The sequence below is a fragment of the Anopheles maculipalpis genome, chromosome 3RL, assembly GCF_943734695.1.
Source record: "Anopheles maculipalpis chromosome 3RL, idAnoMacuDA_375_x, whole genome shotgun sequence".
Classification (NCBI taxonomy): Eukaryota; Metazoa; Arthropoda; class Insecta; order Diptera; family Culicidae; genus Anopheles; species Anopheles maculipalpis.
Window position 1 is genome coordinate 82,786,497 of NC_064872.1, and position 26,330 is coordinate 82,812,826.

Below are 26,330 nucleotides of genomic sequence, written 5' to 3' on the forward strand. Positions count from 1 at the left end.
AAAAAGTCTAAACAGTCTTTCAGCAGGCATTATTAAATTTCACTTTATGTTACAGTTGTCTCGTTTTCGTGTAAATTGTTTTTATTCTGTAACACTAATTTCATGTTAGAAATTTCGTTTTTAAATGTTTGATAGTGGTTTGTAAGCAGCTTTAAAACTGTACCAAGATTGTTTTGCTACCCTAACCCTGTGTATAATGTGTTTTTGAAGCAGAATTTTTGTTGTTTACGTTAGTATTAATTTTAATTCCTCGTATACCAACACACCGCTCAATTCCGATTCGATCAGAAGATAGAAAAAATTGTCCTAAAACAAACAAAAAATCACCCACACGTATAATGTAATAGCCAAATTTATATCCATTCATTTTTTTTGTGTACACTGTATCGATAAGAACGCATTTAAAAAGAACAGCCACCGTGTATTCGAGTTTTAAGTTGGTGGTTAGGAGAGTTACTCGGGAGAAAGTGGAAAAACACACAACAAAAAAGTCTAGAAACATATAAACATAAATCGAGATTCAATACACAACTATAAGCGAGTAAGATAACTAGCTGAAGCTAAATAAGAAAACAAAAAAAAAAACGAACTTGGAGAACAGGAATAAAATGGAACGAATTTCGATGCGCAAGCTAGATACGGACGATTAGAACACTGGTTGGTCACTGGTTGTCATTTTAAATGTTGCTTCAGTCCATTCGACACGATTGCAAAACCGACACCGCACCGAAGCGGAGATGAAGCGAATCGGACACCCCAGAACCACCTGCTACAGGCTTATTAACTAAAGCGAGGCAGTTGGAAAAGCAGTAAGTTCTGGTACGGATTGGGCTTCGTGTGGTGGTTCGACGAGTGGAAAGAGCGTATGGCGCTTGCGTTGTAAAATTGATGGTAGTTTTCATTGAACTATTTCGAAATAAAATTATCATAAAAGAAGAAAATGGAAAGGTAAGCTGTTTGAATTTATTTTTAAGAACTAGGTGAGATAATATAGGGGGGAAAATACTGAAAAACTAATTTTTCTCTACCATTATGTTTCGTATCGTAACGGATTGATTGAAGATGCCCTTTTGCATAAATTTAGGCGCGTTGTGGGCTGCGTAGCTTTGGGAAAGAATCCTGCCCAGTAGTGTTGGTACATTATTCCGCATTGTTTTCTTTCGGCTTATGAAACAACTTAAACCAATTTTCAATCACAATGTGTCCTGCAGGGTGTGTTTTATTGGTAAAAATACGTTCTAAACTGATACATATTCATGAGGTGCAATGTGTTTTTGTTGTGGCCTCTGTTATGGATCGTCTATTTTTAGGTGAAGTCTACACAAGCGGACAGTTGGTTTCAACCAGCACTAGTATACTGTGCTGCAACGGATGCACGTCCAGTAGCTTAACGTACGATCCTACGCTTTGCTGTTGCTTGGAGGAGTATAATCTGAAGGAAAAACGTTAACAATTCACACAATGTTCACCGAACTCATCCACTTTTTCGCGTGAAATAAGCTAAAGCAGAGGTGTAAGGGTAGCATAGTGCGATGTGCTAGATGATATAAAGTTCAAACACAAAAATTAATCCTTCCTTTTTTGAACACTTTATTTTTGGCTGGCAACGCTTATCCCGTGTAATTTTTTAACACACACATATATCGCGGAACGCAAACGCCATTATTATTGCGTGCATAACCAGGCCTACAGAAACATCCCGTACCACAGACGGCAGGGCAAACCATTTTCCTTGAATTGCACTTCGCTTCGGTACAGCTGCTACCACAATCTGTATAAACTTCTCCCCGTCTGCAGAGTGGCCTTTGACTGATGGGTTGTGGAGTTTGTGCTATATTTTTGGATCAGTAGAGTAGATGGATGGATGAGTTGATCGTGCAACAAAGTTTAGCTAATTTGCACCCAAATCTTACCGGTCACAGACACTACCAGCACCGTAAGCACAATCACTAGCAGCAAGCTAACTTTGTTTTGCATTATGGGAAGATAAGGTAACAGTCTGCGCTACACAGCAAGAATGGCCATATACTCGTCTGGGTCTGTTTTATATATACAAACGCGTGTTTTTCGTATGCGCCAGATTTCACGAAACAAGAAATTCAAATTTTCCGTTCAGAGATGGGATTTCACACACACACATGCACAAGAAAGAATTTTGCTCAAGATTGCTCAGCTGGACGGTTTGTGCCAAGTGCGAACGTTCGCCCGCACGGTCTATGGTTGTTTGTCCCAATTTCCAACATTTTGTCGCAACAATCAAAATGTAGATCCATTGGGAGGGGGGCTTGTTCACATTAAGCGCACGTGCTTGCTTTAATTTGTGCGCCATATGTTTGGCGCTTTATAAATAACAATTGAGATTGAACCGATTATCTTCAAATTTGATCACCAAATGTAACCAAATGTTTAGGGTTTACTCCTGCAACATGTAATTGCCTACATTTAGGCGTCATGAACACAACACAGTGCAGAAGTTGTGCTGACGAAGGAGCGAAAACAACGGTCATGTTATACAGCTGATTGCATTGGGAATTTTTTGCGTTGCGATCTTTATTTACCACTGAGAATTAGTGGCTGCATGAATTAGAAAGCACCACAAATAGAACGATCAGTCTATGCAAAAACATGTTCCATACAGTCAATTATTTCCATTTCAAAATGAAGATTTCAAACGAACCTTGGAGGTAAGTTAAAACGTTCAAAGCTTCCCTTATGGATGTCGTATCAAGTGAGAAAATAGCATCTGAACAAATGCGGAAGATACAGTACGTGTACGTATACATGTGTGCGTCGCGCTTGCCATATTGTTACATGATGTTTAGATCATATTGGAACGATCTATTCTGCAGCAAACAGAGATATCTGACGTGTCCTTTGCTAAACATTTTCCATTTTTTGGAGACTTTTTCCATACTTTTCAACAATTTTCAAACATTTTGGAAGCTTTGCCACATGAATTGTCGGAGGCCCTAATGCTTATGCTATTATTTGATAGATAAATGCCAGCAAAAGTGAAGTATTGCTTATTTATTGACTTGTAGAATCGGATACAATATTAATGAAAAACAATCAGAAATTTTAAAGTGCATTGAATGCTAGATTTATTTTCTTTTATCGTCTATCAATCAAGCATTTTGCACGCGTGTGAAATGATGATTTAAGCACAGCTAGCTATGGGCGTACAAGTTCTGATATTTTTGGGATCCGTGCATTTAACGCTGCCTTTATATGGAACACATAAGCCTTTGGGATTACGCGCATATCCAAAATTGCAATAACATCCATCTTGGCATGATTTCTGACAATACTTGAAGAGAGAATCGCCACATTGCAGCTCTACACATCTAGTTCCACATTTCACAAATTGTTCGTTTCTTCTACAAAGTATTTTATTTGCACCATTTGTTTGTGCTACAATAGAAACGGAAAAAACATGTTAAACCCATAATAGAATAAGAAGTAATTCCCTTCGCACCGTTACTTACCACCCACGTGCAGTAGTTCCAACGCAAGCACAACGGCTAGAACGATCAGTCTGAATAGCATGTCGGAAAATTGTTGCTGCAAATGCACTTTGAAAATGATTTACTGGGCAGCACATTAGTGCCTCTTTTATATGAGAAATTCAACCGGGAAAGGAAAACGCTACAAATCCAATACTCGAATACTAACATCAAACGAAACGAGGACATTGGAATACAGCTGAACCAATACAAAACACATATTCGTTTCAAACCCATATTTACGATATTTATGCCGTTTTGCTTTTATTTCTTCCTTTACGATCAAAAAGATGTATTGTTTGCCTAAATGTTTTTGTACGATTTAGGAGCATAAGAAAACTGCATTCATGTAAAGTACTATATACAATGCAAACCCGCAGTTTGATATAACTCAGCAAAGATCTCGAGTTAGCGCCAGAAGGTATGCAAATATCTGTTATACTTTTATCTTCGAAGAGGATTTAAACACTTCCAAAGAGTTTTACTTAATCCAAATGAATTATTGATTTGATCAAAATTTAAAAATAGAAAGAGGACAAGATTGTTTTGTTGCCTATTCAAGTATATGTGTTTTGTTCGGTATTTAAGTCATGCAGATCATCTAACGCCTTTCTAGACTTGCTAATACCACGTAGGTTTTCCACGTAGGGCTTCCTATGTAGGACGGGTAGTCAGTCGAAATCAACTTTTCAAACCAACGTTGTACAAGGTTGGCTAATACAACATAAATGAAAAACTACCAGAAATTTTAAAATGCATTGAAAGTTAGATTTATTTTCATTTATCGTCTACCGACGAAGTATTGTGCGCGCTTGTGAATAGACAATTTAAGCACAAACAGCTATGGGCGTACATGTTTTGGGAATTTTAGGATCCGAGCATTTATTGACTCGTTTATATGGAACACAGACGCCTTTGCTATTACGCGCATATCCAGGATTGCAATAACATCCCTCTTGACATGATTTTGGACAATACTTGATGAGAGACTCACCACACTTCGGCTCTAGGCATCTATTTCCACATTTTATAAATTGTTCGTTTCTCCTACAAAGTATTCTATTCGCGCCGGGTGTTTGTGCTACAATAGAAACGGAAAATATGTGTTAAATCCGCAAGAAGTAATTTCCTTTACACCGTTACTTACCACCCACGTGCAGTAGTTGCAACGCAAGCACAACGGCTAGAACGATCAGTCTGAATAGCATGTCGGGAAATTGTTGTAGCAGGAAATGCACGTTGAAAATGATTTATTTGACAGCACATTAGTGCCTCTTTTATATACAAAATTCAACCGGGAAAGGAAGGAGGATATTGGAATACAGCTGAACCAATACAAAACACGTATTCGTTTGAAACCCATATTTGCGATATTTATGCCTTTTCGGTTTTATTTCTTCCTTTACGATCAAATAGATGTATTGTTTGGTTAAATGTTTTTTGTACAATCTGGGAGTTTAAGAAAACTGTATTCATGTAAAGTATACACAATGCACAACCCGCAGTTTGGTGCCGCCGGAAGGTATTCAAATAGCTGTTGTACACTTATCTTCCAACAGGGTTTAAATACTTCCCAAGTGTTTTACTTAATCAAAAAGAATTGTTGCATTCAGAAACGTTTTAAAATGGAAATGGGACAAATTTTTATTAATTATGCTACCATACGTTTATTTGTCCCGTACTTAATACGATATAAAAGATAAAGAGGGTAACCAAAGCGAGAGACAAGTGAAACAAACTTTGTTAACATTGATGGTGAATCGTCAAACTGCTCGATTAGAATTAACGCATTGCTTGTATCGTGTCTTCTTTTTCTTGGCTTAACGACCTGTTAAGATTAAGCCGATCATCTAATGGCTAATCTTCACACTACGGGGGAACGGTCCGGATGAGATTTCAAACCCCGTCCTGCCATGTGAAGACCTTCACCACTGTAACATCATCACTGGAGCTCGCCGGTCATACTATTCAATGTGTGATATGAAAAACATCACTATGAGGAATCCTGTGGTAAATTCTCACCAGGAGCGGGTAACGACCGGGTTACAGATATCGATATACACGCGACTTAACACGAGATACTGAAAAATGGCAATTCAAACATGCTTTATACGCCACTCATGGTTTTATTTCATTGATCTTCATTAATCGTGTTACAATATTGCTTCCAATTGCTGGATTCTTCTCTTTTTTTCACACAATTCAAGCACACCTGACAATGGTCGTACAAGTTCTGGGTTTTTTGGGATCCGCACACCTAGTGAACTTTTTGTAAGGTACGCAGATGCCTTTGCTATTACGCGCATAGCCAGAAATACAATAACAGCCATCGCTACAAACTGTTGGGCATATAGTGGGGAAAGCTGCATCACACTTCGGTTCCATACATCTATTGCCGCATTTCAAAAGCTCTTCGTTTCGCGGGCAAATTGGTCTTTTGCCTCCGGCCTCCGTTATTTGTGCTGCCGTGAAATGGAGAAATAAATACGTAAACCTCTACCAGTGAAGGAAGCATTCACCGGTACTTACCATCAGGCAGCAGTAGCTGCATCGAAAGCACAACAGCTAGAACGATCAGTCTGAAAAACATCTCGATAAAATGATGCTACCAATTCGTCGTGGAAATGATACGTTTGGCGGCACATCGCTGTCGCTTTTATATAGCAAAATGAAGGTAAGGCAAAAATAGTTGCAGCATCCAGTTCGCAGAACCAGAAGAGTAATGGAACACACTTGAACAAAGATACAGGTACGTATTTTGTGTGAGACCCCATATTTTCAATGTTTGTGCCTTTGAGGTGCTATTTTAAAGCAACAAATGGATGTTTTGTTTGTTCTAGTATTGTTTTTTACTATTTTGGCAGTATCAGAAATGTTGTCGTGTTATGCAAAACAGGCACTCTGTGTGCGCCAGAAAGTATGCAAATTGTAGCTATACGCTACCAGTAAGTTGTAAAACGACTTGGAGAGACTTTGATTACTGAAGTAATTTTTCATCTCTCTTCCAACAAGATCAAATCGAAATTACCTATAAACTTTTGGCATAATTTACTGTAATTTTAACGCTTGATTTTATTTGTTGTTGGTTTTACATAACAAACAGTGGAATCGATCATAAGCTTGCTGGGAGCAACTTACCAATTTACGCACATATTACAGTGGACACACAACCGGCTAGGATTTAAGGACTCAAACATCTCACAACGGATTTATATGGCACACATACGCCATTGTTGTTACGTGCATAACGAGGAGAACAAAAACATCCGGTTTGACACACTGTCAGACAGTACCTGCCTATGTTGGTGCCACACTTTGGTTCGTTACACTTGCTACCGCATATAAGATACGTCTCGTTTGCTCCACAGCTTGACTTCCCGCTGACGGATGCACTGGTTTGTGCTAGGGTACGATCGAAAAACAGAAACAAATTTCTGGCCATCATTGAAATTTCGTTACCAACACATTTGCTTCTCACACTTACCATTAAGTAACACTAGCTGCGTACAAAGCAAAACAGCTAATACGGTTAGTCTGTGCAACATTTTTTTGTGTTTCTACAGCAGACTTCTTTGCCAAATGATGGTTTTGAAAGACATTACTAGACGTCTTATATACTACATTGAACCGTAACAACCATTCCCTGTTGAGCTAGCAAGACACTAGCAATGGGAATGTATGGAATGCAGCTGAACAAAGATGGAAGGTAGACACTTCAATTTCTGTTGTTGTTTTGTGTTACGTTTGGGACATTTGTTGTGTTTTTAAATCCATTTCTGGGTTGGAAATACATCCCAAAAATAAATGGCGAGGAAGAGGTACAGATATTTATAGAGTATGATTAATGCCAAACACCAAACAGACCGGCGCCGTTGTTGTTTCACCTTCTCACACGGCAGAACCGGGGTTCAAATCACATCCGGACTACGTGGTTTCAGTAAATCTAGTAAGCTAGTAGATGGCCGACAACGGTGTAGGTAACAACGGCACCGGTCTTCAAACGGCAGGACCGAGCTTCAAATCCCATACGGACCGTCTCCCCGTAGTGAGGACTGACTATCCAACTACGTGGTTTCAGTAACCCTAGTAAGCCATTAGATGGCTGGCTTGACCCAGATAGAAGGTTTTTAAAGCCATGAAGACGATTAAAACGATCTACATCAACCTGATGAATGGCACCGAATTTTAAAAATGCATGCGAAAACACACCCATGTACAGCACTTGTACAAACGTACAGTTTGAGGTTGAGGTCATGGACGATTACTTGCTACAGCCCTAGATTCCAGACAGAATCCAACTCAGCCAAAGAGTCAGTGTGACATTTTTCCATTAGCGACGAACCTTACGCGCACACAGTATGAATCTTTGGCAGTGTACAGTTTACATACATCTCGTTTTATTCACTACAGCTTAGCGCCTTAACCTAAAAAGTTTTTGTAACTGCACAAGTTGCGAGGAATACAGATACGCTTATCATTACGCGCGTAGCCGGTTGCGCAGAAGCATCCGGCGGTACACTCTGGTTTGCACACGGGTACTTTACCAGCGCACTTTGGTTCCGAGCAACGGCTGCTACATGGTTTGTACACTTCGCCTTTCCTGCAGACCGGAGGAGCCCTAGTGCTTGGCGGTACCTTAGTAGCTGGTCTGGCGCTAGTTTGGGCTGAAAATAAACCAACGGACTGTTAGTGCACAACGGAAAAGATTTCAAATCTGTCGCCATCACTTACCGTATGCGCACATTAGTGCGGAAAGCACAAACACAACAACGATGAGATGGCGGATCATTTTTGTATTAGAAAGTTGTTGCGAGGGAATATCACTACACCGTAGAGTATCGATACGAATGTAATGATTGAACCACCGAAGGAGAGCATTTATATAGCGATTCGGTACAAAATCGCTCCTCCTTCGAATGGTCCAGAACTGCAAACACACGTGTTCAACAACATCTTCTTGATGCTGCATCCTTCCAAAATAAGCGCACCGGTGTACAACACTTGAGCAAATATGCAGTTTGAGATTGAATTTATGAGCCGAGTTAGTAGGTAAGTATGCTTTCTCGGTTCAGGTTAGTTAAATGAGACAGTTTGTAGCATTATTGGTGACACAGTTTAGATGTAGTAAACGTTAAATAATTATTTATTTAGGTTTTTTTAAAAAACCACAAAAATGATATATTTCAAATAGCGAACAAACAGATCAGACATGTGCAACATTAGTAGCAAAACAGCGTGCCCAGCATGTGTGTGTGTGTGCTCAGTTTGCAGGTGCACTTACGCCAGTACGTCTGCAGGATTGAGAATGGTCTCGTGTTTGTAGAGCGACGTTAAAATGTTTGCTAAAGCCGTCGTGCTGTTGGCAACCGTGGCCAAGGAAGGTCGCTATTGGGGAGCAAAAAATGTGTTTGATTACATCTTATGTTCGAAAAGCAATTGAAGTAAGTTGATAATACACAAAACTGATCCTGAAAATCACATTTAATTCTAAATTCAAAAGATCGACACTAAGAGGACATGTATTTCGGATTGCATACACTATGCAGAAAACATTTATTCAGGCACTGAAAGGTATGCAATCCGCATAGCAAATCTTTTGAAATTGGACGTTTTGATTTGTAAAATTAGTAGTTATCCTTTTTCTGTGTAATAAAAGAAGCAAAAAGCGTCCCTAGTTACCTGCTCATTAGTATTTCTACCACGAGATCCACTGGACTCCTCATTGCTGTCCGGTGTGCCAAGGCGCGTTCCCCACAGCAGGACACAATTATCATCCGTCGTTGCAACGGTGTATGTTTGGCTACATTTTACGTTCTACAAACATGAGGGAAGTTTTAAAAGCTTTTACTTCTAGACTGGGCAGGGTAGTAGATCACTCACCAACACGTATCGTGTCTGCAGCTGACGAACGATCGATGGTTGAGGCAGTTCACATTTATGTCCAACACCACGCTGTCCGTTGGTATTATCACCAAGCGTTACCAGAAATCCGCCTTCGATCAGAAAGGCCGCGTGTGTTTCTGCCACACTGACCGAAACTATCTTCGGACGGTTGGCATCGAGCTGGATCTTTCGCAGTGTAGCAGTGCTCGTAACTTTTCGTCCAAGACCAAGTCGATTCCCGGCATTACTTCCACAGCAGTAACAATCACCCTGACGTGTGATGAGTATCGTACAGTCCGGTCCAGCGTACACTTCCCGAACGTTCTGTACCAGCTGTGGTAAAATCACACGCTCCGGTTCTAGGGCCACGTGAATGCGCTTGCCAAGCGCTAGTGCACCATTACCGCTAGTACCCCAGCTGTACACGATGCCTCCCTCAGTAAGAGCCAACACGTGCGTGGTACCGCTGGCCACCTGTACGATAGGAATGTGCTCCAGCTTGTTGATTTGTGTCGGTACCAGCAATGGTGCCTTGTTTCCTTGGCCAAGACAACCGTTACTGTTGTCACCGCAGGCCAAAAGTGTTCCGGAAGCAGTGCAGAAAATCGTATATCCCTCACCGACAGCAGCACTGGTAGAACACAGGTCAGAATTACATCCCTTCCTGTGTGGGCCAGTTCCAAACTTTCCTTACCTCACTATTTTACGGTGTTTGATCGCATGGATTCGCATGGGGATATGATGCCACGTTTCGAGTGCGTCGTGTCCTAGCTGTCCCTTATCTCCTTCTCCCCAACTGTACACGGATCCATCTTGTAGAAAAAAATCAGGTATAGAGAGTGATCCAAATATCTTTCGCATTTTCTGTCGGTACCTTCCATGACAGCAACAAAATGCTGACCACGTGTTACTATCTGTTTGATCCTTATCGTTGGCGGTAGATGTAACGGAGCCAACGAGGAGGATGCACCGAATGAATGCAGTTGATAGAGGACGGTACGTTCAGACGGCGCGTTGTGGTTTAAATCCGCCTCAATCAGAGCCGTTGATGCGTCTTCATTCACAGATGAGCTGGGATTACTTTCTACAGTTGACTGTCTATTTTCTTGTTTGGTCTTAAGGTGCTCGGAATTATTGGTATTCAAAGTGAAACTCTCGGCCTGCAATCTTTAGAAGAAAAAATGACTTTTCTATAACATCTCCACACTCTAGCTTTCTTAGCTTACCCTTCTGAGGATCCCAAATTCCTGTAGATAAACGGAATCCAATACTGTAGCAGTTCCGAAGCCGAGGGTCGTGCGATCGGATCGATTTGAAACATTAACCCCAGAACGTGGCGCAAGGATTCCGAATAATTCGTAGGAAGAGGCACATATTCTGCCGTCATGATCTTGCCTACCAGCTCGGACAAGTTTGTGGCCGTGAATGCTTTCTTCAGGCAGCACATTTCCCCAACAATACATCCCAGCGCCCAAACGTCACTCTTCTCATTATACTCCTTGCCTTCGCACTGTGTCCAGCCAAAAGGAAAAATCCAATTTAACACATGGGTCCAACAAATTCACACCGTATCTTACCATTTCTGGGCTAAAGTAATAGGGCGTGCCCAGCACCGTTTGTGCGTGCACGTTAGTGTTCATGATTTTGGAAATACCAAAGTCGCCCACCTTTACCGTGCCCTTGCCGTGCAAAAACACGTTCGCTGTTTTCAAATCACGGTGTAGAATGTTTTGCGAGTGCATGTAGCTTATGGCACTGGTTAGCTGTTCAAACATGTTCAGCACGAACCGTTCTGGCAGGGGTTCGCTCTGGTTACGTTCGGCTAGCATCTGTGCGAGCGTTCCACCGTCCGCGTACTCCATTTCGATCAGCAGCAGATCGCCACGCACGGACGAACCGAGATAGGCTATGATGTTGGGATGGTGAAGCTTCGAGAACACCTCCACCTCGTTCATGGCCATTTCGCGCTCTGGTTTGGCAAGATTGCTGAGAGCTATCTGTTTCATGACCACCTGTTGCCCATCGGACTGCCGCTCGTACAGGATGGCAGTGCCGAACGAGCCCTGACCTACGGATCGAATTTTTCGATAGCCAGTCAGGTCAAGTGCATGTTGGTGTTGCGTTGTATGACTGCTGCTCGCGTTTGGTACATCGGATGTAATGTTCTGGGCGGGATTTCCGACAAACAAAGAAAGATTTTGAAAGCGGCTCAACACTGATAGATCATAGCTGGCTATGGATTGGTCAGTGTTTGGTTTACGGGAACATGTTCGGTGTATTTCTTTGAGCTCCATCGGATTAGAATATAATAATACTGCTAATCTTAATTTACACAAAGCAACTAAAAGATATCCAACAATGAACTGATTTGTTGTGGGATTATCATTGCCATGGATATACACATGATGCTTATCACAGAGCGCAAGTGCTGTAATTGTACATGCATTTGAAACCATTTATGTAGAATGAAAATTGGTGGGAGAAAGAAATTGAAAAATGGTTTCAATATATGAGTTTACATGCTTCTTTTTTGTTTCATTAGCTAGATTTAAATACTTTGTATTACATGTTTATTAACGGCATTTTCAACACCTACAGCATCGGTTGACAGCTTCGTAGGGTTATTCCAGTGAAAATACTACAGCAAACCAACAACCTATTTTGCTGGAGCGCTGTCGGTTTCATAAACATATTGTTTATGTTTTATTAGCTGAAATAAAATTCCAGTGGCGTGTCGAACATAAAATTTATTTTATTTTTTTTGTTTGATTGAATCCATCGAATATTCAAACAATATATTCAAAAAAAAAAATATTTCAAAATGAAAACAAACAACCCGCCTCTAAAACCACCGCTAGAGGGCGCCTTAGAGCCGGCACCCACTGAACGCTTTTTGACAACTTCCGGCATTCTGTCGTTTGTAGTTTTCTTTTCGCCCTGAACTATCAAGATGGTAAGTAACGTGTGCGGAGTTTTGGAGTGAATAATATGGAATTTGACCTATAAAACCTCAATAAATGCCCCGAAATTGACCATCAACGAAGGCATAATACGTAGAGGAATGCGTGGGTTGTGTTTGTTAGCGGGTGAAAGGTAGTTTTGTCTGAGAAAACAAAGATACAAAGGTGCCACATTGTTGATATTTGCAAAGCCGGATGGAAGAATGCTCGCGATCATTTCACACGCGTCTTGGCGATATTGCTTTCCGCACGGAATGCAGCTTACTGTGGAGATGCTGGTGAATCGCATTTTGGGTCTGGGTGTGATATTGTGTGTGAAATTGTGAAGTAAAACCGGGTGGAACAGCCCTGGATGTGCGCGCTATGAGCGAGAGCCCCGGTAGGTTAAGAAGAGAAGGCAGCGGCACCGGGTCAATTCCATTCACTCCAGTTCGCACAGCACAATGTGTTTTTAATTGATTGTTTTTGTATTGCAACACTATTCTTAATAACTTTTCATGGTGTATTTCAGGCGCGCGGACCGAAGAAACATTTGAAGCGTTTAAATGCTCCACGAGGATGGATGTTGGACAAGACCGGCGGTACCTTCGCGCCGCGTCCGTCCACCGGCCCACACAAGCTGCGGGAGTCGCTGCCACTGGTAATCTTCCTGCGTAACCGTCTAAAGTACGCTCTGACCAACAGCGAGGTGACGAAGATCGTGATGCAGCGCCATGTCAAGATTGACGGCAAGGTTCGCACCGATCCGAACTACCCGGCCGGTTTCATGGGTACGTATTACGATGGTGAAGTGAGAAGTGTTGGGAAAGCTGGAATAATGAACTTTTCGAAGTGGTGAATGAGTGAAAGGAAAGCAGAAGGAAGAGGGAAAATGTCGAGAAAAAGTAGTAAATGAGCTCAAAAGTGAAACATTTTACTGGGATGTGTATCTTCGAATGGCACATTAACAAGGAACAACCGCATTTATGATTTCAACGTAAATTTGGCCTGATCGAAGCAGGTGTAGTGAAACAATAAGCATCACCTGTCATAAGTATGGCCAGAGCAAACTTACTCCATCGACGGTCATTGAAGGCGTTTACCAATGGAATGGCCTATCAATAACATTAATGATGGAGAACAATCTTTCAAGACAACTCGCTAGTTTCGTGTAAGCGAGATCTGGTCAAGGAAATGAATATCGGGAGACCAAGTCCCCTCGAAAATGTGATGAATCTAATTTGACTGGCAAATCGGCGGTAAAAGAAAGCACAGTTCCAACTTTTTAGGCCTAATCGAAGCAGATGTCGCGAAACAATAAGTAACATCTGTCAAAAATATGGCCAGAGCAAAACACACCCCATCGACGGTCATTGAAGACATTTACCAATGGCATGGTCTATCAATAACATTTATGATGGGAAACAATCCTTCATGAGGGACGCGTACCATTAGTGTTTTATTGTATTGTTTTTCCTTTACTCATCATCTCTTCCTTCTTCATTTCCTTCCAGATGTGATCAACATCCACAAGACCGGTGAATACTTCCGCCTGATCTACGACGTCAAGGGACGTTTCACCGTCCATCGTATTACCAGCGAGGAGGCCAAGTACAAGCTGCTGAAGGTGAAACGTGTCCAGATCGGACCGAAGCGTGTACCGTACCTGCTGACGCACGACGGACGCACCATCCGCTATCCGGATCCGGTCATCCACCAGCATGACTCGATCCAGTACGACATCGCCACCGGCAAGATTCTGGACGTGCTCAAGTTCGAACCGGGCAATCTGTGCATGATCACGGGCGGAAGAAATTTGGGTCGTTGCGGTACGGTGATCCTGCGCGAGAAGCACCCGGGATCGTTCGAAATTGTGCACGTGAAGGATACGACCGGACACGTGTTCGCGACCCGTCTCTCGAACGTGTTCATCATCGGCAAGAGCACGAAGGCGTACATCTCGCTGCCGAAGGGCAAGGGTGTGAAGCTGACCATTGCCGAGGAGCGTGACCGACGACTGGCCAACAAGGCTGCCCAGTAAAACGGTGGTCTGTGCGCTCATCCGTACGGTGTATGTATGTGGTGAGGGAGAGTGGTGGGTGTGTCTGGCTGAACGGAAGAAACAGCCAGGGCGAACAATTCCGTGTGCGCGTTTGGTTCGAGCGAGGATTGGAAGGAGAATCGTGTTCCGTATTTGAATGTTTACATCCCGTTTGAAATGCTGGAACATAATAAAGCCTAGAATATACACAAAAATGGAAATGGTTTGTTGTTTTGGAACGATAATGGAAGAAAAGGATTATTTCTGGTTGCGATTAAGATACGTTGGGTTCGTGGGTCGGTTGTCAGTATACTGAAGGCGTAGTCTTAGGAGGATGTCCAATAAGAAACACGAGTGCTACTTGCCTCAGTAACAACTTTGTTACTGCAACATCAAACAATAACAATTTTGTTAAACAACAGAAAGGAAACCAACATCATTTATTTATTTACAATTGAATATGACGGTCCAGTGCCGTATTGTCAGAAACCAACATCATCTTGAATGATTAATTTGAATAATTTGCTTTATTTATACAGCAATCCACCAATGTAACGCCATTTTCCGTGATCGATAGTGCCGAATTGTCCAGTGTACAGGATCCTTTTTTCCACTCTTTACGACTCGTTGGAGTTTGAGGCAGCCGACTCAACCGATTCAACCGATTCGACGGAATTTACCGACACCTGTCCCATGGCACCGGCTAGCAGGGCGAAGAACGTAGCGAACAGAAATTTAAGATCCATTTTTGAAGTTGGAAGTTTGTAGTTTTGCTTGTTGCGGTTTGCTTTGTAGAAACACGTGTGATGAACAAGCCCCCAAATTGGAGCCCTTTTATACCGGTGAAATGACGCAATCAATACAATGAAAGGCACGGCTGTAGCATAAAGACGATTTTTATTGTCTCTCTGCGGTGGTTCTTCTTTCTTCCGGCAAACGCAAATATTGATCTCAACGACTGGAAACAAATTTGAATCAATTTATTGTTTTGCGGATATATTTTGCATCGGCATCGGTACGTTGCAAGGCAGATTTACGTTGTGTATAGCTGTCGTTGATCGTTGTTTTTTTGGAGACATTTACTATTTACGTTGGTGAATGTATTGAACGATTCAGGGTTTTTTTTTAAAGGAGAAAGTAATCTACTACTTATGTTGATTAAAGTATTTCCCGAAAATCTTTCTTCAATTTACTAATTGCTCGAGTTTTAACTAATTGCAATAAAGAAGTGATATGTATTTCAATACCATTTCTTGCTTTTCACGAAAGTCTTTGAATAGAAGCGTTTTAACAACATAGAAAACAAATTCTACTGGTGGGTAAATTAATATTAAAGCTTCGAGCGGGTACTGCGCACGTGTTCGTTGTTTATAACGTGAGCCAGTGTTATTCAACCATGCATTCTACTTTTCCATGCTTTTGCTTTGAGATTTCGAGAATCGAGATTTTAAGGTTGGCCTTCGTTCAATATTATTGTTGCTTTATTTATCACCAAATGCTGCAATTTTTATACGAAAATATTCGGAAAATGCAAATTGCACCCAAATAAAATCTCCTGTTTGTTGTTGACGCCTATAGTTAGGCAATCAAGACACATCAACGAAGATTTTCGTTTAACCGCCTTACGTGTGCCGAACCCGAAATAGAGGAAGCTTAGGTTTGTTGAAATCTCCTTGTATAATAGTAATGAGAAAAACTGAAAAAAAATAGCTTTGCTTTTGTACATTAAAATAAACATCAGGATATTTGTATCGCAATTCGAGCATCACTATCGATTCCATATTTGCAAACCCATCACTGATTGTATCGACAAATCTCTGGATTACAAATATTTTTGGGAAATGATGCCTTCAATCGACAACGATAAGATATGCACGGAGCGTATCGATTCCAATTGTAATACATCTGACGTAGAAGGATTTCCCGATCCTGTAGCTACCGGTGGTATTGTGCGTTTGTACGATTAGTTGTTTCATCAGCAGTGCAGATATCTTATCAGTGGCCCCGTTCGACCTGGTAGCAATATTTAAGCAGAATGAATCAAAACACGCTGCTCGGTCCTATTCTGCAGTAGTTATTTGGCGATCGTGCATCAAACTCCAACATTATGGCGCTGAAATCGTTGTTCATTGTGGCGCTGCTGATCGGCACCAGTTTGGCCGGTTGGGAGGAAGACCTGTACCTGACAAAGCGTCGTCTTCCCCGTGGACTAGTGCTACCGCTTGCGCCAAACACCAACGAACGTATTGTCGGTGGATTTGAGGCAAACATTGCCGACTTTCCGTACACGCTGTCGCTGCGTCAGAATGGGGCACACATTTGCGGTGCGTCGGTAATTTCGAGCAATTTTGCGCTTTCGGCGGCTCACTGTACGTTCCCAGCACCACCAGTTACGGCGGTAAGTAGTGAGGATCAAGCGAAGATGAAAAGGACAATCGTTGATGGGCACGTATGTTACAGATCACTCTGCGTGGTGGAAGTACCGATCGTACGGCTGGAGGCATTTTGTTCCAAGCGGCTGAAATCATCAACCATCCGTCTTATTCGGACGGTAGCCTGGACTTTGATGTGTGCGTTATCCGCATTACGACGTCGTTTGTTGGTGCGAACATTGCTCCAGCTACGCTGGCACCCGAAGGAACAGACTATCCGGCCGGTACGCGTACCGTCGTTTCGGGATGGGGACTGACCAGTGCCATCGGTTCACTGCCGATCAATCTGATGGCGGTTGATTTGCCGCTTATCTCGCAGGAAAGCTGCCGTGGCGTTTGGGGTGCAGCCAGCGTTACCGATAAGTAAGTATGGGACGTGTTATCTTAGATGGAGGGTGATGGAGTTTTAACATATATTTTTGGATATATTTTTTTGCCACTATAGCATGATTTGTGCTAGCGAGCCGGGTCGTGATGCTTGCAATGGGGATAGCGGTGGCCCACTGACCAACAACGGTCGTCAGATCGGTATCGTTTCCTGGGGATCGCCTCTCTGCTTGGGCAACCTGCCGGGAGTGTACGCTCGCGTGGCCGCTCCAGGTATTCGTGCTTTTATTCGTGAGAATGCCAATGTTTAGTGTGTTAAATATAGAAAATTCGTATGATCGTTAATGGTTCTTTTATTTTTGGTCTGGAATTATTGTTAGAAAATATTGAATCATTTAAGGTATCTGGCTTTCAGGAATGAAATTATCTGTATTATGATGGCCAGTGAATAGGCATTGCACTAGAGGATCAAAGAAGCTAGGCAGAGCATCTCTGCGTACTTAGGACTGATAATCCTGCCACGGGTATCATCAAGACAAGGAAGTCAATCTGTAAAGTTTTGCAGAGCCAAAGATGAAGCAACAGAAGCAGAGTCAATCTTGCGAGATGGTCTAACTAAATAAAATAATCCTCATTGTACATTTCAACGAAATGTATGAAAAAGTGCACATCTGGGGAGAGAAAAACACGTTAGATTTGAGTACAGTGCTCCTAAAGGTAGGCAAAACATACACATGATTTTGACCGCCTAATGGTAGGCAAATTGCAATGTAATATTTTCAAAACCCTTAAAACTACACAATAAGAACACATATGCAGATGAAAATGTAAAATAATGAATTCAAATTTAATACAAGCTAAATACCTTGTAACAGCGTGAAAAGCGTTTTTCGTGAAAAGCGTAACTCTAACTATAAAGAGCTACACAATAGACTAAAGATGAAAGAGAAATATATTCTTCCTACCAACAGCTTTAAAATTGTGATATAGATTTCGGTTTCCATCGGTAGAAAAAAACAAATATTGCACCACTCGCAAGATCTGAGGTGTTTGGTTTTTGTTTAAAAAAAAAAGAGTAATAAAATACATATATTTGTATGACACTTCTATCACAAAGATAACATGGGGCGCGCACTTTCTAACGGCTGTCCGGCAAGTGTCCTGATGGATGTCCTGGAACGAGGTACGGGATGATAGAGCAACTGGGCCACGTCCCTGCAGCCGGGTGTTGACACGATCGTGATGAGATGGATGGGATTGTGATCGACAAATAGCAAAAAAAAACAAACAAACAAAAATGACCGCTCGTGATGGAATCGTGATGGATCGCGATTTGTGAGTACGGTAGTGTATCATAGGTGTATATTTACAGAGTCAAACATGCGAATGAAGCGTTTGCCTGGCAGTGCCAGCAGGCTACTAATTACACGCCGCGAAGGGTGTTTTGATGAATACCCTGTACATTCTTAGCTGGCAGGACGATGCGTACACGGCCAAGCTGGTGCGTATTTCTACACGCACCCAATTAGAAAAAATAAATAATTGTAATACGTACAAAACAATCGAACAAAAACAATAGCAAACCGTTTGAAATCATCTATTCGCCTGCGTGCTTTCCTTTTTCTTACAGCAATTGCTCACACGGGACAAGATAGGGCGAGAAGGGAGCTGGAAAGTGATAGTCTGTTACGGTGTGATTAACGTTAAAACACAAAAGCGAAATAACAAACTCCTTGCGCCTTATCGGATGTTTAAACCTATGCTCCAATGCTCGGATTTAGAATGAGAGACTGGGAGGGACGAATGGATGGATGTGGGCTGTATGATGTGGGGGGATGGGTGATGCAGGGAACGTTCTGTACAGTGAAGCTGCAAACAAACTGCAACGCGATCGCTTCTTCTTCTGGAGCTAGCTGGCCAGTGAAGAGAGATGCCCTTACGCCTTCACGGTGTCGCGCTTGCCGAGAACCTTTGTGGCGTGCACCTGGTCCCGACTGTTGGTGACGGTAGCATGGAAACCGGTGGCCCAGTCAGCATAGTAGTCGACCGTGCGCACGTTACCGTCGGGTTCGACCAGCGAGTACTGACCGCGGACGACATCGCCGTCACGTTCCTCCTTCTGGTGCTTGATATCACCGGTGAGTGGGTCGTTCACGCCGTACTCGAAAGCGTAGCGTGCATTATCATCCTGAACGGCGGGAAAGAAAGCAATCGTCATTTTGAGTGTGTTCCGCAAGCTTCTCCCAAAGGCCCACTATACTTACGTAGTGTTCGAGGTACTTCTCGGCGACAGTCTTGACGACGGTGGTCGGAGCGACAGTCTTGACGACGGTGGCAGGAGCGGTGTAGGCCGTGGTGAGAGCAGGAGCGGCAGCAGCATAACGATAGCCATCGTAGTGAGCGGCCGATACAGCTGGTCCAGCAGAGTAGTATCCATGAGCAGCGCCGGACGTGGCGTAGCTAGCGATGGCACCCGTGGCGTACTTGGTGACGGCCGGTGCAACGGAGTAGGCAGAGTATGCTGGGCCAGCACTGTAGGCAGCAACGGCTGGGGACGAGTATACCTTCGAGACGGCCGGTGCGACCGAGTAGGAAGAGTAGGCCGGTCCAGCACTGTACGCAGCGACGGCCGGAGAAGAGTACACTTTCGAGACGGCTGGGCCGGAACTGTAAGTGGCAACAGCTGGGCTAGAGTACACCTTCGATACAGCCGGTACGGCACTGTACGCAGCGACGGCCGGTGTCGAGTAGACCTTGGAAACGGCCGGGACAGCACTGTAGGCAGCAACGGCCGGTGTAGCTACGACCTTGGAAACAGCCGGGACGGCACTGTACGTCGCGACAGCTGGGGTCGAGTAAACCTTGGAAACAGCCGGAACCGCACTGTAGGCAGCGACGGCTGGCGTCGAGTATACCTTCGAGACGGCCGGAGCGACCGAGTAGCTAGAGTAAGCCGGACCGGTACTGTAGGCAGCGACGGCCGGAGTGGCTACCACCTTGGAGACGGCTGGAGCAACGGAGTACGACGAGTAGGCCGCACCGGTACTGTAAGCCGACACAGCAGGACCTGCGCTGTAGGAAGCAACGGCCGGACCGTAAGATGTGGCCACCTTAGCAACGGCTGGAGCTGCCAGATAGGCACCAGAGTAAGCAGTCTTAGTGACGGTGGCTGGAGCGGAAACGTAGGCAGTCGAGACGGCAGGAACGGCGGCAACCTTAGCCACAGCTGGAGCAGCGGACACGTACGAAGCGTAAGCTGGTGCGGACACGACCTTGGAGACGGCCGGGGTTGCGTAGTACGATGATACGGCTGGCGTGGACACGTATTTGCTGACGGCGGGGGTGTAGGCATGGGCAGAGTACGGAGCTACGTAGCTAGAGACGGCCGGAGCATAGGCAGCGGACGAGGCATACTTGGTGACGGTCGGTGCCGACACGTAAGCGGTGGACACAGCGGGCGCCGACGAGTACTTGGTGACGGCCGGTGCAGCGTAGTAGGAAGCGACAGCCGGAGCGGACACCACAGTCTTGGTGACGGCGGGAGCAGCATAGGCCAGCTTGGAAGTGGTGGCATAAGAGCTGGCATAGCTAGCAGCCGGGGCAGCGTAGGCAACCTTGGCGGCCGGCGCATAGGCAGCGTATCCAACGGCAGGGGTATAGGAGGCTACCTTGGCGGCTGGTGTGTAGCTGGCGTAGGTCGTAGCTGGAGCGTAGCTAGCATAGGACGTAGCGGGTGCGTAGCTGGCATAAGCCTTGGCAGCTGGAGCGTAAGACGCGCTGTATCCGTAGGCTGGAGTAGCATAAGTAGCGACCTTGGCAGCAGGAGCATAGCTGGCGTAGCTGGTCGTGGCAACCTTGGCAACTGGAGCAGCAGCATAGGACACGGCAGGAGCAGCAGCATAGGACACGGCAGGAGCAGCAGCATACGACACGGCTGGACCAGCAGACACGTACTTGCTTACGACTGGGGCGGTAGCAACGTACGACGAAACAGCCGGTGCGGCTGCATACTTGGTGACAGCAGGAGTGGCCACGTACGAAGCGACGGCCGGGGTAGCGTATGTTTTGACCGTTGGTGGCAGATATTCCTTAGTGACGTAGGCCGGGGCAGCGGGCTGTGCATAGACAGCCGGAGCAGCGACCGTCTTCGTGTAGCTGACGGATGGGACCACCGAGGCGAAGGTAGCGGCCGGGGACTTGTCCGCATACACCACACCAGCGGACTTGGTGGCGTAAGTGACGGCAGGTGCGGCAGCAACCGTTTTCACTCCCGCCTCGTAGCTGGTCAGCTTGAGATCTTCACCGGAGGCACCGTAAGCACTGTAGGCTGGCGATGCTTCGTACGAGCTGTACGAGGGACCGACCGAAGCGTACTTCACCTCACCATCGACCGAGTAGGACGAGAAACCGGGCGTCACGCTGACCGAGTTGATCGCCTTGCCGACCGACAGCTGGACCGTTGGGGCAGGATAGGAGTAGCCGCTGACGTGTCCGCTCGGCGGACAGTCTGGGGCAGGGATGGCCAAGCTGGATGTGGCCAAACAAGCCGCAACCAGTACTGCAACGAAAAGCTGAAACCAAAGCCATAGTTAGGACTCATTAACGAGCTGTATGTAGGGTAGCCGCGTAGTGCGTGTAGCGCGATCGATGGGATCGTAACCCATCAGGAATGTCTGCGATAACCTTGTAATTCCTTCACCATCCGTTCGATCTATTGTATCACCCTCGCCTCACCTAACCACCTGCTTCACCTCAGATCAGCTGTCGTTAGAAGAATGAAACAGTTCTTGAGCGATCTTGAGCGATGCGTGACCTCTTTCCTCTACCACACCGCGAAAACCGTCCCAACGGACATACCACGGCTTCCAATCGTGTTACGCATAGCACAGCACCACCAGTCAATGAGGCCTTGCGAATCTTGATCGCGGCGTGCATTGGGGTGGACCATGGTAACTGGTTAACGAACTTGTTTTTACACCCGTCTGACCAAATTAGATCAGTGGCTGTGGCTGCGGATCGATCTCTGGTGAGGCGTACGTTACAAGAACATGTGACATTCGGTGTGCAAGTCGCAATGTCACTCACTGTTGCAGCAGTCGCCGGGTGCGTGTGCTGACGATTCAATTAAGCCGCACTGTTTATGGTGCGTGTACCACGGGGAAGCCTGTTGCCAAATATTCTTGCCGCCAGCGGCAAACCACAACGCCAGTGCCAGCAAGATAGGAACTGGTTTCTAATTAAATTTCAAACCCCGTGCAGATAGTTCTCATCATGCTCGGTGTTGAGCTTTGGTCTTAAGGTGGTGAGGAAGGAAGGGTTAGAGGTAAGGTTTTATATTGAAGCCTACCTAGGGTGGATTTAAATCGAATTGTGGCGATATGTGTGCATAGATAGATAATGATATGCAGTTAGATCTTGCTGGAATGATAATTGCACCCTTGCATCACGCCACGTCACGTTGCAAGATTGTAGTATTTAATGAAAGTGAAATTTTAAGTATCCGTTCCGTGTGTTCGTTTGCCCGGGAGGGTCCTTGTTTTGTTCAGTTTATTTTATATTTTAAAATTGAGCTAGCCTTTGAATGCTTGAGCAGGGCTACAGATGTGGTCTATTGAATTTATAAATGAATTAACAAACTATCTTCCAGAGAACAGAAGGAAGTTTTAGGGTTTATGTAAGGAAAAATTGTTTGTAGTAAAAAAATTTGCTCGTTGACAAACCCAAGAGGCCACAAACAAGATCAGGAACTCCAAGATCGCACGCAGCCAAGAACAGTCGAAATGGAAAACGATCAAGATCCGCGCTACGATCAGAAGTTTGCACATGGATCTGTAATCCATGAACACTTAGCAACAAAATGTCTGCATACACCCGATATGATGCCCGATTAGATCCTCGCTACGATCACGAATTTGGCTTTGGATGACGGAATATTACGCAATGAAACAACCGAGTACACTCGAGATAAGTCTCCCAACTAATGTGAATGGAGTTTTTCTTAGTACATTAGTTGTAAGCAATAAGGACAAGGCCTTTTTGTCGGATTAGTAAAAATTGTACTCGTTAAAAACGGTTCAAAAAGCACAAAAAGTCCTTTTTATAGTCTCCCATTTAACTGATACGTGTGCTGAATATTTTCCACTTTTCTGAGGTAGATTTTAGCTAAGCTGCACGTTAGTTAACCGAACAAATCTTAAACAGTTTTTTTTTATACTTAACTTGTAACCAAGTATTTCTATTGTTGGTTTACAGAGCACTTCAAATTCTTTCATTTCTTGGTTCGTTTGGGCATTTCAGGCATTTCTTTGTTTTTGAAAGAACAAAAATAACATTTTTTTGCTACTCAAGTAGTCAAAATATGCCACAGGTTCTAATTCTACCTGAAAAAGACATCTATAGAATAATCCAGAACATTGTCATCCTTATTCCATTCTAGAGATAATTATATCTTTATGAAAAAAATTATGTCAACTCTATATTTTACTGAATATTTCCTCCTCGGACATTTTTAGGACTGTTCTAAGTTGGGATTTTCAGAAAGCTACAAACCAGTAATTTCAAGATTTGATTTTTTTAATCCAATCTTATGCTGCACTTAGAAACTAGATCATGCGATCATTATCTTTCCAAACATTTTATACATGATGTTCTACGAGGAGTTCTTTCATTTCCGAGCCAATAGCTGCAGTATGCAGCGCATATACCATGCATGTAACCATACATGTACCCGGTTTGCAACGTCATAGCTGATCAGTTTCTTCCCACACCAAGACCCAAAGCTTGCAGCATCCTCCTTTTGATCTGCACTTGCCATCTTCGTCAACCGGATGCACATAGGCGGAAAATTTGTCATCAATCACCGATCAGCGGACCGCGCACTAATCCACCAACGATTTACATTTTCCCGTTGGGCGACCTACACCTTGCGGGGTAATAAATGGCTAACCGTAAATCTTGCTGACAACACCCCATTCAATAGAGGCAAGTGCCGTACGGGTTAGAACCTACAGTAAGAACGCCCTATTCCTGGCGCACTGTTTAATGGCGATTATAACCTCGATGGCATATTGCAGTGCAACCTGCATCCGACTCTCGGGGAGGGTAGGGTTGGGAAACGAAGGGAAAAAAAATGCTCCACCCCACATGACTAATACGTTGCGTTGTGTGCAGTGGTAAGGTTATCGGGCTGGTACCACTGGTACCTGCTGACTATATGTCCAGTACCAACGCCTAACTGCTTTACATAACCGGGCCCCAGTTTTAGCGTTCACTTTCCGTTGGAGACTCCCCGTACGAGAAGCAACAAGTGAGAGGAAGAGGAAGAAGGGAGATGCAAAGGTAAGCACTCGCCTAGAATCAGGTTGCGCTGCACTGAGGATGCTGGACCGTGCATGTGCATGCGAACGGTTGCGGGTTATATCAGATTCGAATCTTTCAAGCGATATCGTTTCGTTTCATGTTTTCTAGCTCTCTACGCAACGGTGGTGCCCCGGTCGCGAAACACACTCAACCTCTACGAAACATGCGTTGCGAGGGTACGGTCGTACTATGCGACGGGGTCTTGCTGACCGTTTGACGGGTGCCCGAGGGCATCGCGTTTGACCGAAGCGCTAGTGTGAGGCTTTGTGTGGCCTCGAGCTGGGAACGAGCTCGCATTACTCTCGATTTCATTGAATCGAACGGCTCACGATTCATGGACGGCGTGCTCCGTGAATTAGATCACTGCCGGGTCGCGTGATCACGGTGGCCCACTGGCGATAATCCGTGCTAGCCGTGAAATTGTGCGCCGAGCGCCTTTTACGGGCAGATCAATGCGATCTGGATTTGAATTTTTGCTGTCAGGATCGCCAAAATCGCGGTTTCCTCTCCGAAAATCAAGCATTACACCGGAACCTGCCGAATGTTGAAGTCCGACCGGAACCTGATAAGGTGTGGTGTTGTATATTTGCGAGCAAGGAGCACACTTTTCGCACTTGCACATGATCGGTAGCGTAGGTGATAATGTTCCTGTTGGATAACATAAACACTCACAAACGTTTTTTTTTTAATAGTTCTGCACAAATCTTTTTCCAACAAGTTCTGTTTATCCAGCACTCACACTGTCCTTTATCACATACATTCATTTACTGCACTGTGCAAAGTCCTGTTCAGTATTTTCTGCTTCACACTCACCTTCATGTCGTTGCTAAATCACACACAGAACACTTTTGCAGAAGTTATTTTATCCCGCAGGATGTACACCTGGGAATGCACCAAAGCACACGAAGGGTCACCACAGGATCCTTAAGCTCATACACACGCACACATGCACACCTACACAAATTGCACACTGAAATGAACGAGAAGATCGAGAACACTGAAAAGCCAACAACTTTCGTCGAATGTCACTGTTGTGCCACCATATCGTTACGGTTCCGTACCAAAAAGAGATTTAAAATGGTGCCTGTTCGGAAAGGTCCTTGTATGAGGGTGCGAGTTTGCTCTACATAGAGCGTAGAGCCGTTACTACACTACTACTGAATGGTCGGCCTAGCCCACCGGTCCCTTTTATACTACCGAAGTGTCACCCGGTCACCCGAAAAGGAACGCCCGCCAACTGTGGGAACAGAACAGCACCAACCACTTGGAGTCTAGACTTCCCACTCCATTTTTTGCCAACCGGCCCGTGCTTCACGCAGGCTGGCTCGTGCGCAGTTTTCTCACAGCGCGTGCGGAATCTTGGCCCCCCAAAAAGGGTTCTCGGGGGAGGGTGCGCTGGGTGTAGTTCGCTGCTTCGGTTGCTCTCGTTTTGCATTTGCTGGGTCGTGGTGCGTATCCTTCCTGGACGGGACCCGACACATACACACACACACTCGTGTGCGTGCGATAGAGCTGCGCGATCGTTCGCGCACGTACGGTGCATACTTCCCTTACCAAGTGCTTCGGATGCGGGGTCAAACGCGAACCGCGAAGTGGAAAGTGATCTCGTTCGCAACTCCCCACCGCGTGTTCTGCGTTCGGGCCCAAAAGGGAGGCTGTTTCGGTGTGTACTTTCGGTGGGTTGGTGCTTTGATACAGTTGGTGCGGTTGGATTCGGATTTTGCCTAGCCGGCGTAAACCCTCCTCAGTGGCGGTGGCGGTAAAGATTCGACTCGTGCTAGCAACTGGCACTGGGGATTCTGGTAGTGAGAGGTGAGGTAAATGGCGTTGCATCATCATATTGCGC

The 26,330-nt window shown here is 44.7% G+C and overlaps 4 protein-coding genes across 10 annotated transcripts; 2 read left to right on the plus strand and 2 right to left on the minus strand.

The window, feature by feature from the left end:
* Nucleotides 1–1,317: 1,317 nt before the first annotated feature.
* LOC126561691 (serine/threonine-protein kinase Nek8) lies at nucleotides 1,318–11,680 on the minus strand. The gene is made up of 8 exons (XM_050217986.1): nucleotides 10,964–11,680; nucleotides 10,613–10,896; nucleotides 10,261–10,553; nucleotides 10,081–10,198; nucleotides 9,384–10,017; nucleotides 9,183–9,317; nucleotides 8,785–8,888; nucleotides 1,318–1,432 (listed from the first exon to the last, which is right to left on the minus strand). Exons 1-8 carry the CDS (start codon nucleotides 11,678–11,680, stop codon nucleotides 1,318–1,320), a joined length of 2,400 nt encoding a protein of 799 aa, XP_050073943.1.
* A 551-nt stretch (nucleotides 11,681–12,231) lies between these two features.
* On the plus strand, nucleotides 12,232–14,368 carry LOC126562819 (40S ribosomal protein S4). Its single transcript, XM_050219406.1, has 3 exons — nucleotides 12,232–12,339; nucleotides 12,858–13,116; nucleotides 13,840–14,368. The coding sequence occupies exons 1-3, from the start codon at nucleotides 12,337–12,339 to the stop codon at nucleotides 14,364–14,366; spliced, it is 789 nt and encodes a 262-aa protein (XP_050075363.1). The 5' UTR covers nucleotides 12,232–12,336; the 3' UTR covers nucleotides 14,367–14,368.
* Nucleotides 14,369–16,473: 2,105 nt separating this feature from the next.
* LOC126562811 (uncharacterized) lies at nucleotides 16,474–17,436 on the plus strand. Its single transcript, XM_050219394.1, has 3 exons — nucleotides 16,474–16,764; nucleotides 16,827–17,161; nucleotides 17,244–17,436. Exons 1-3 carry the CDS (start codon nucleotides 16,474–16,476, stop codon nucleotides 17,434–17,436), a joined length of 819 nt encoding a protein of 272 aa, XP_050075351.1.
* Nucleotides 17,437–19,056: 1,620 nt separating this feature from the next.
* Nucleotides 19,057–25,322, minus strand: LOC126561625 (paternally-expressed gene 3 protein). Of its 7 annotated transcripts, none has more exons than XM_050217888.1 (4): nucleotides 25,298–25,322; nucleotides 20,150–21,696; nucleotides 19,390–20,068; nucleotides 19,057–19,313 (listed from the first exon to the last, which is right to left on the minus strand). In XM_050217888.1, the coding sequence occupies exons 1-4, from the start codon at nucleotides 25,301–25,303 to the stop codon at nucleotides 19,062–19,064; spliced, it is 2,484 nt and encodes an 827-aa protein (XP_050073845.1). In that variant the 5' UTR covers nucleotides 25,304–25,322; the 3' UTR covers nucleotides 19,057–19,061. The 7 variants fall into 7 exon arrangements, with proteins under 7 accessions (XP_050073845.1, XP_050073848.1, XP_050073847.1 ...); XM_050217891.1 differs by having other exon boundaries at nucleotides 19,390–19,824; nucleotides 19,987–21,696; XM_050217890.1 differs by having other exon boundaries at nucleotides 19,390–19,878; nucleotides 19,987–21,696.
* Nucleotides 25,323–26,330: the final 1,008 nt, after the last annotated feature.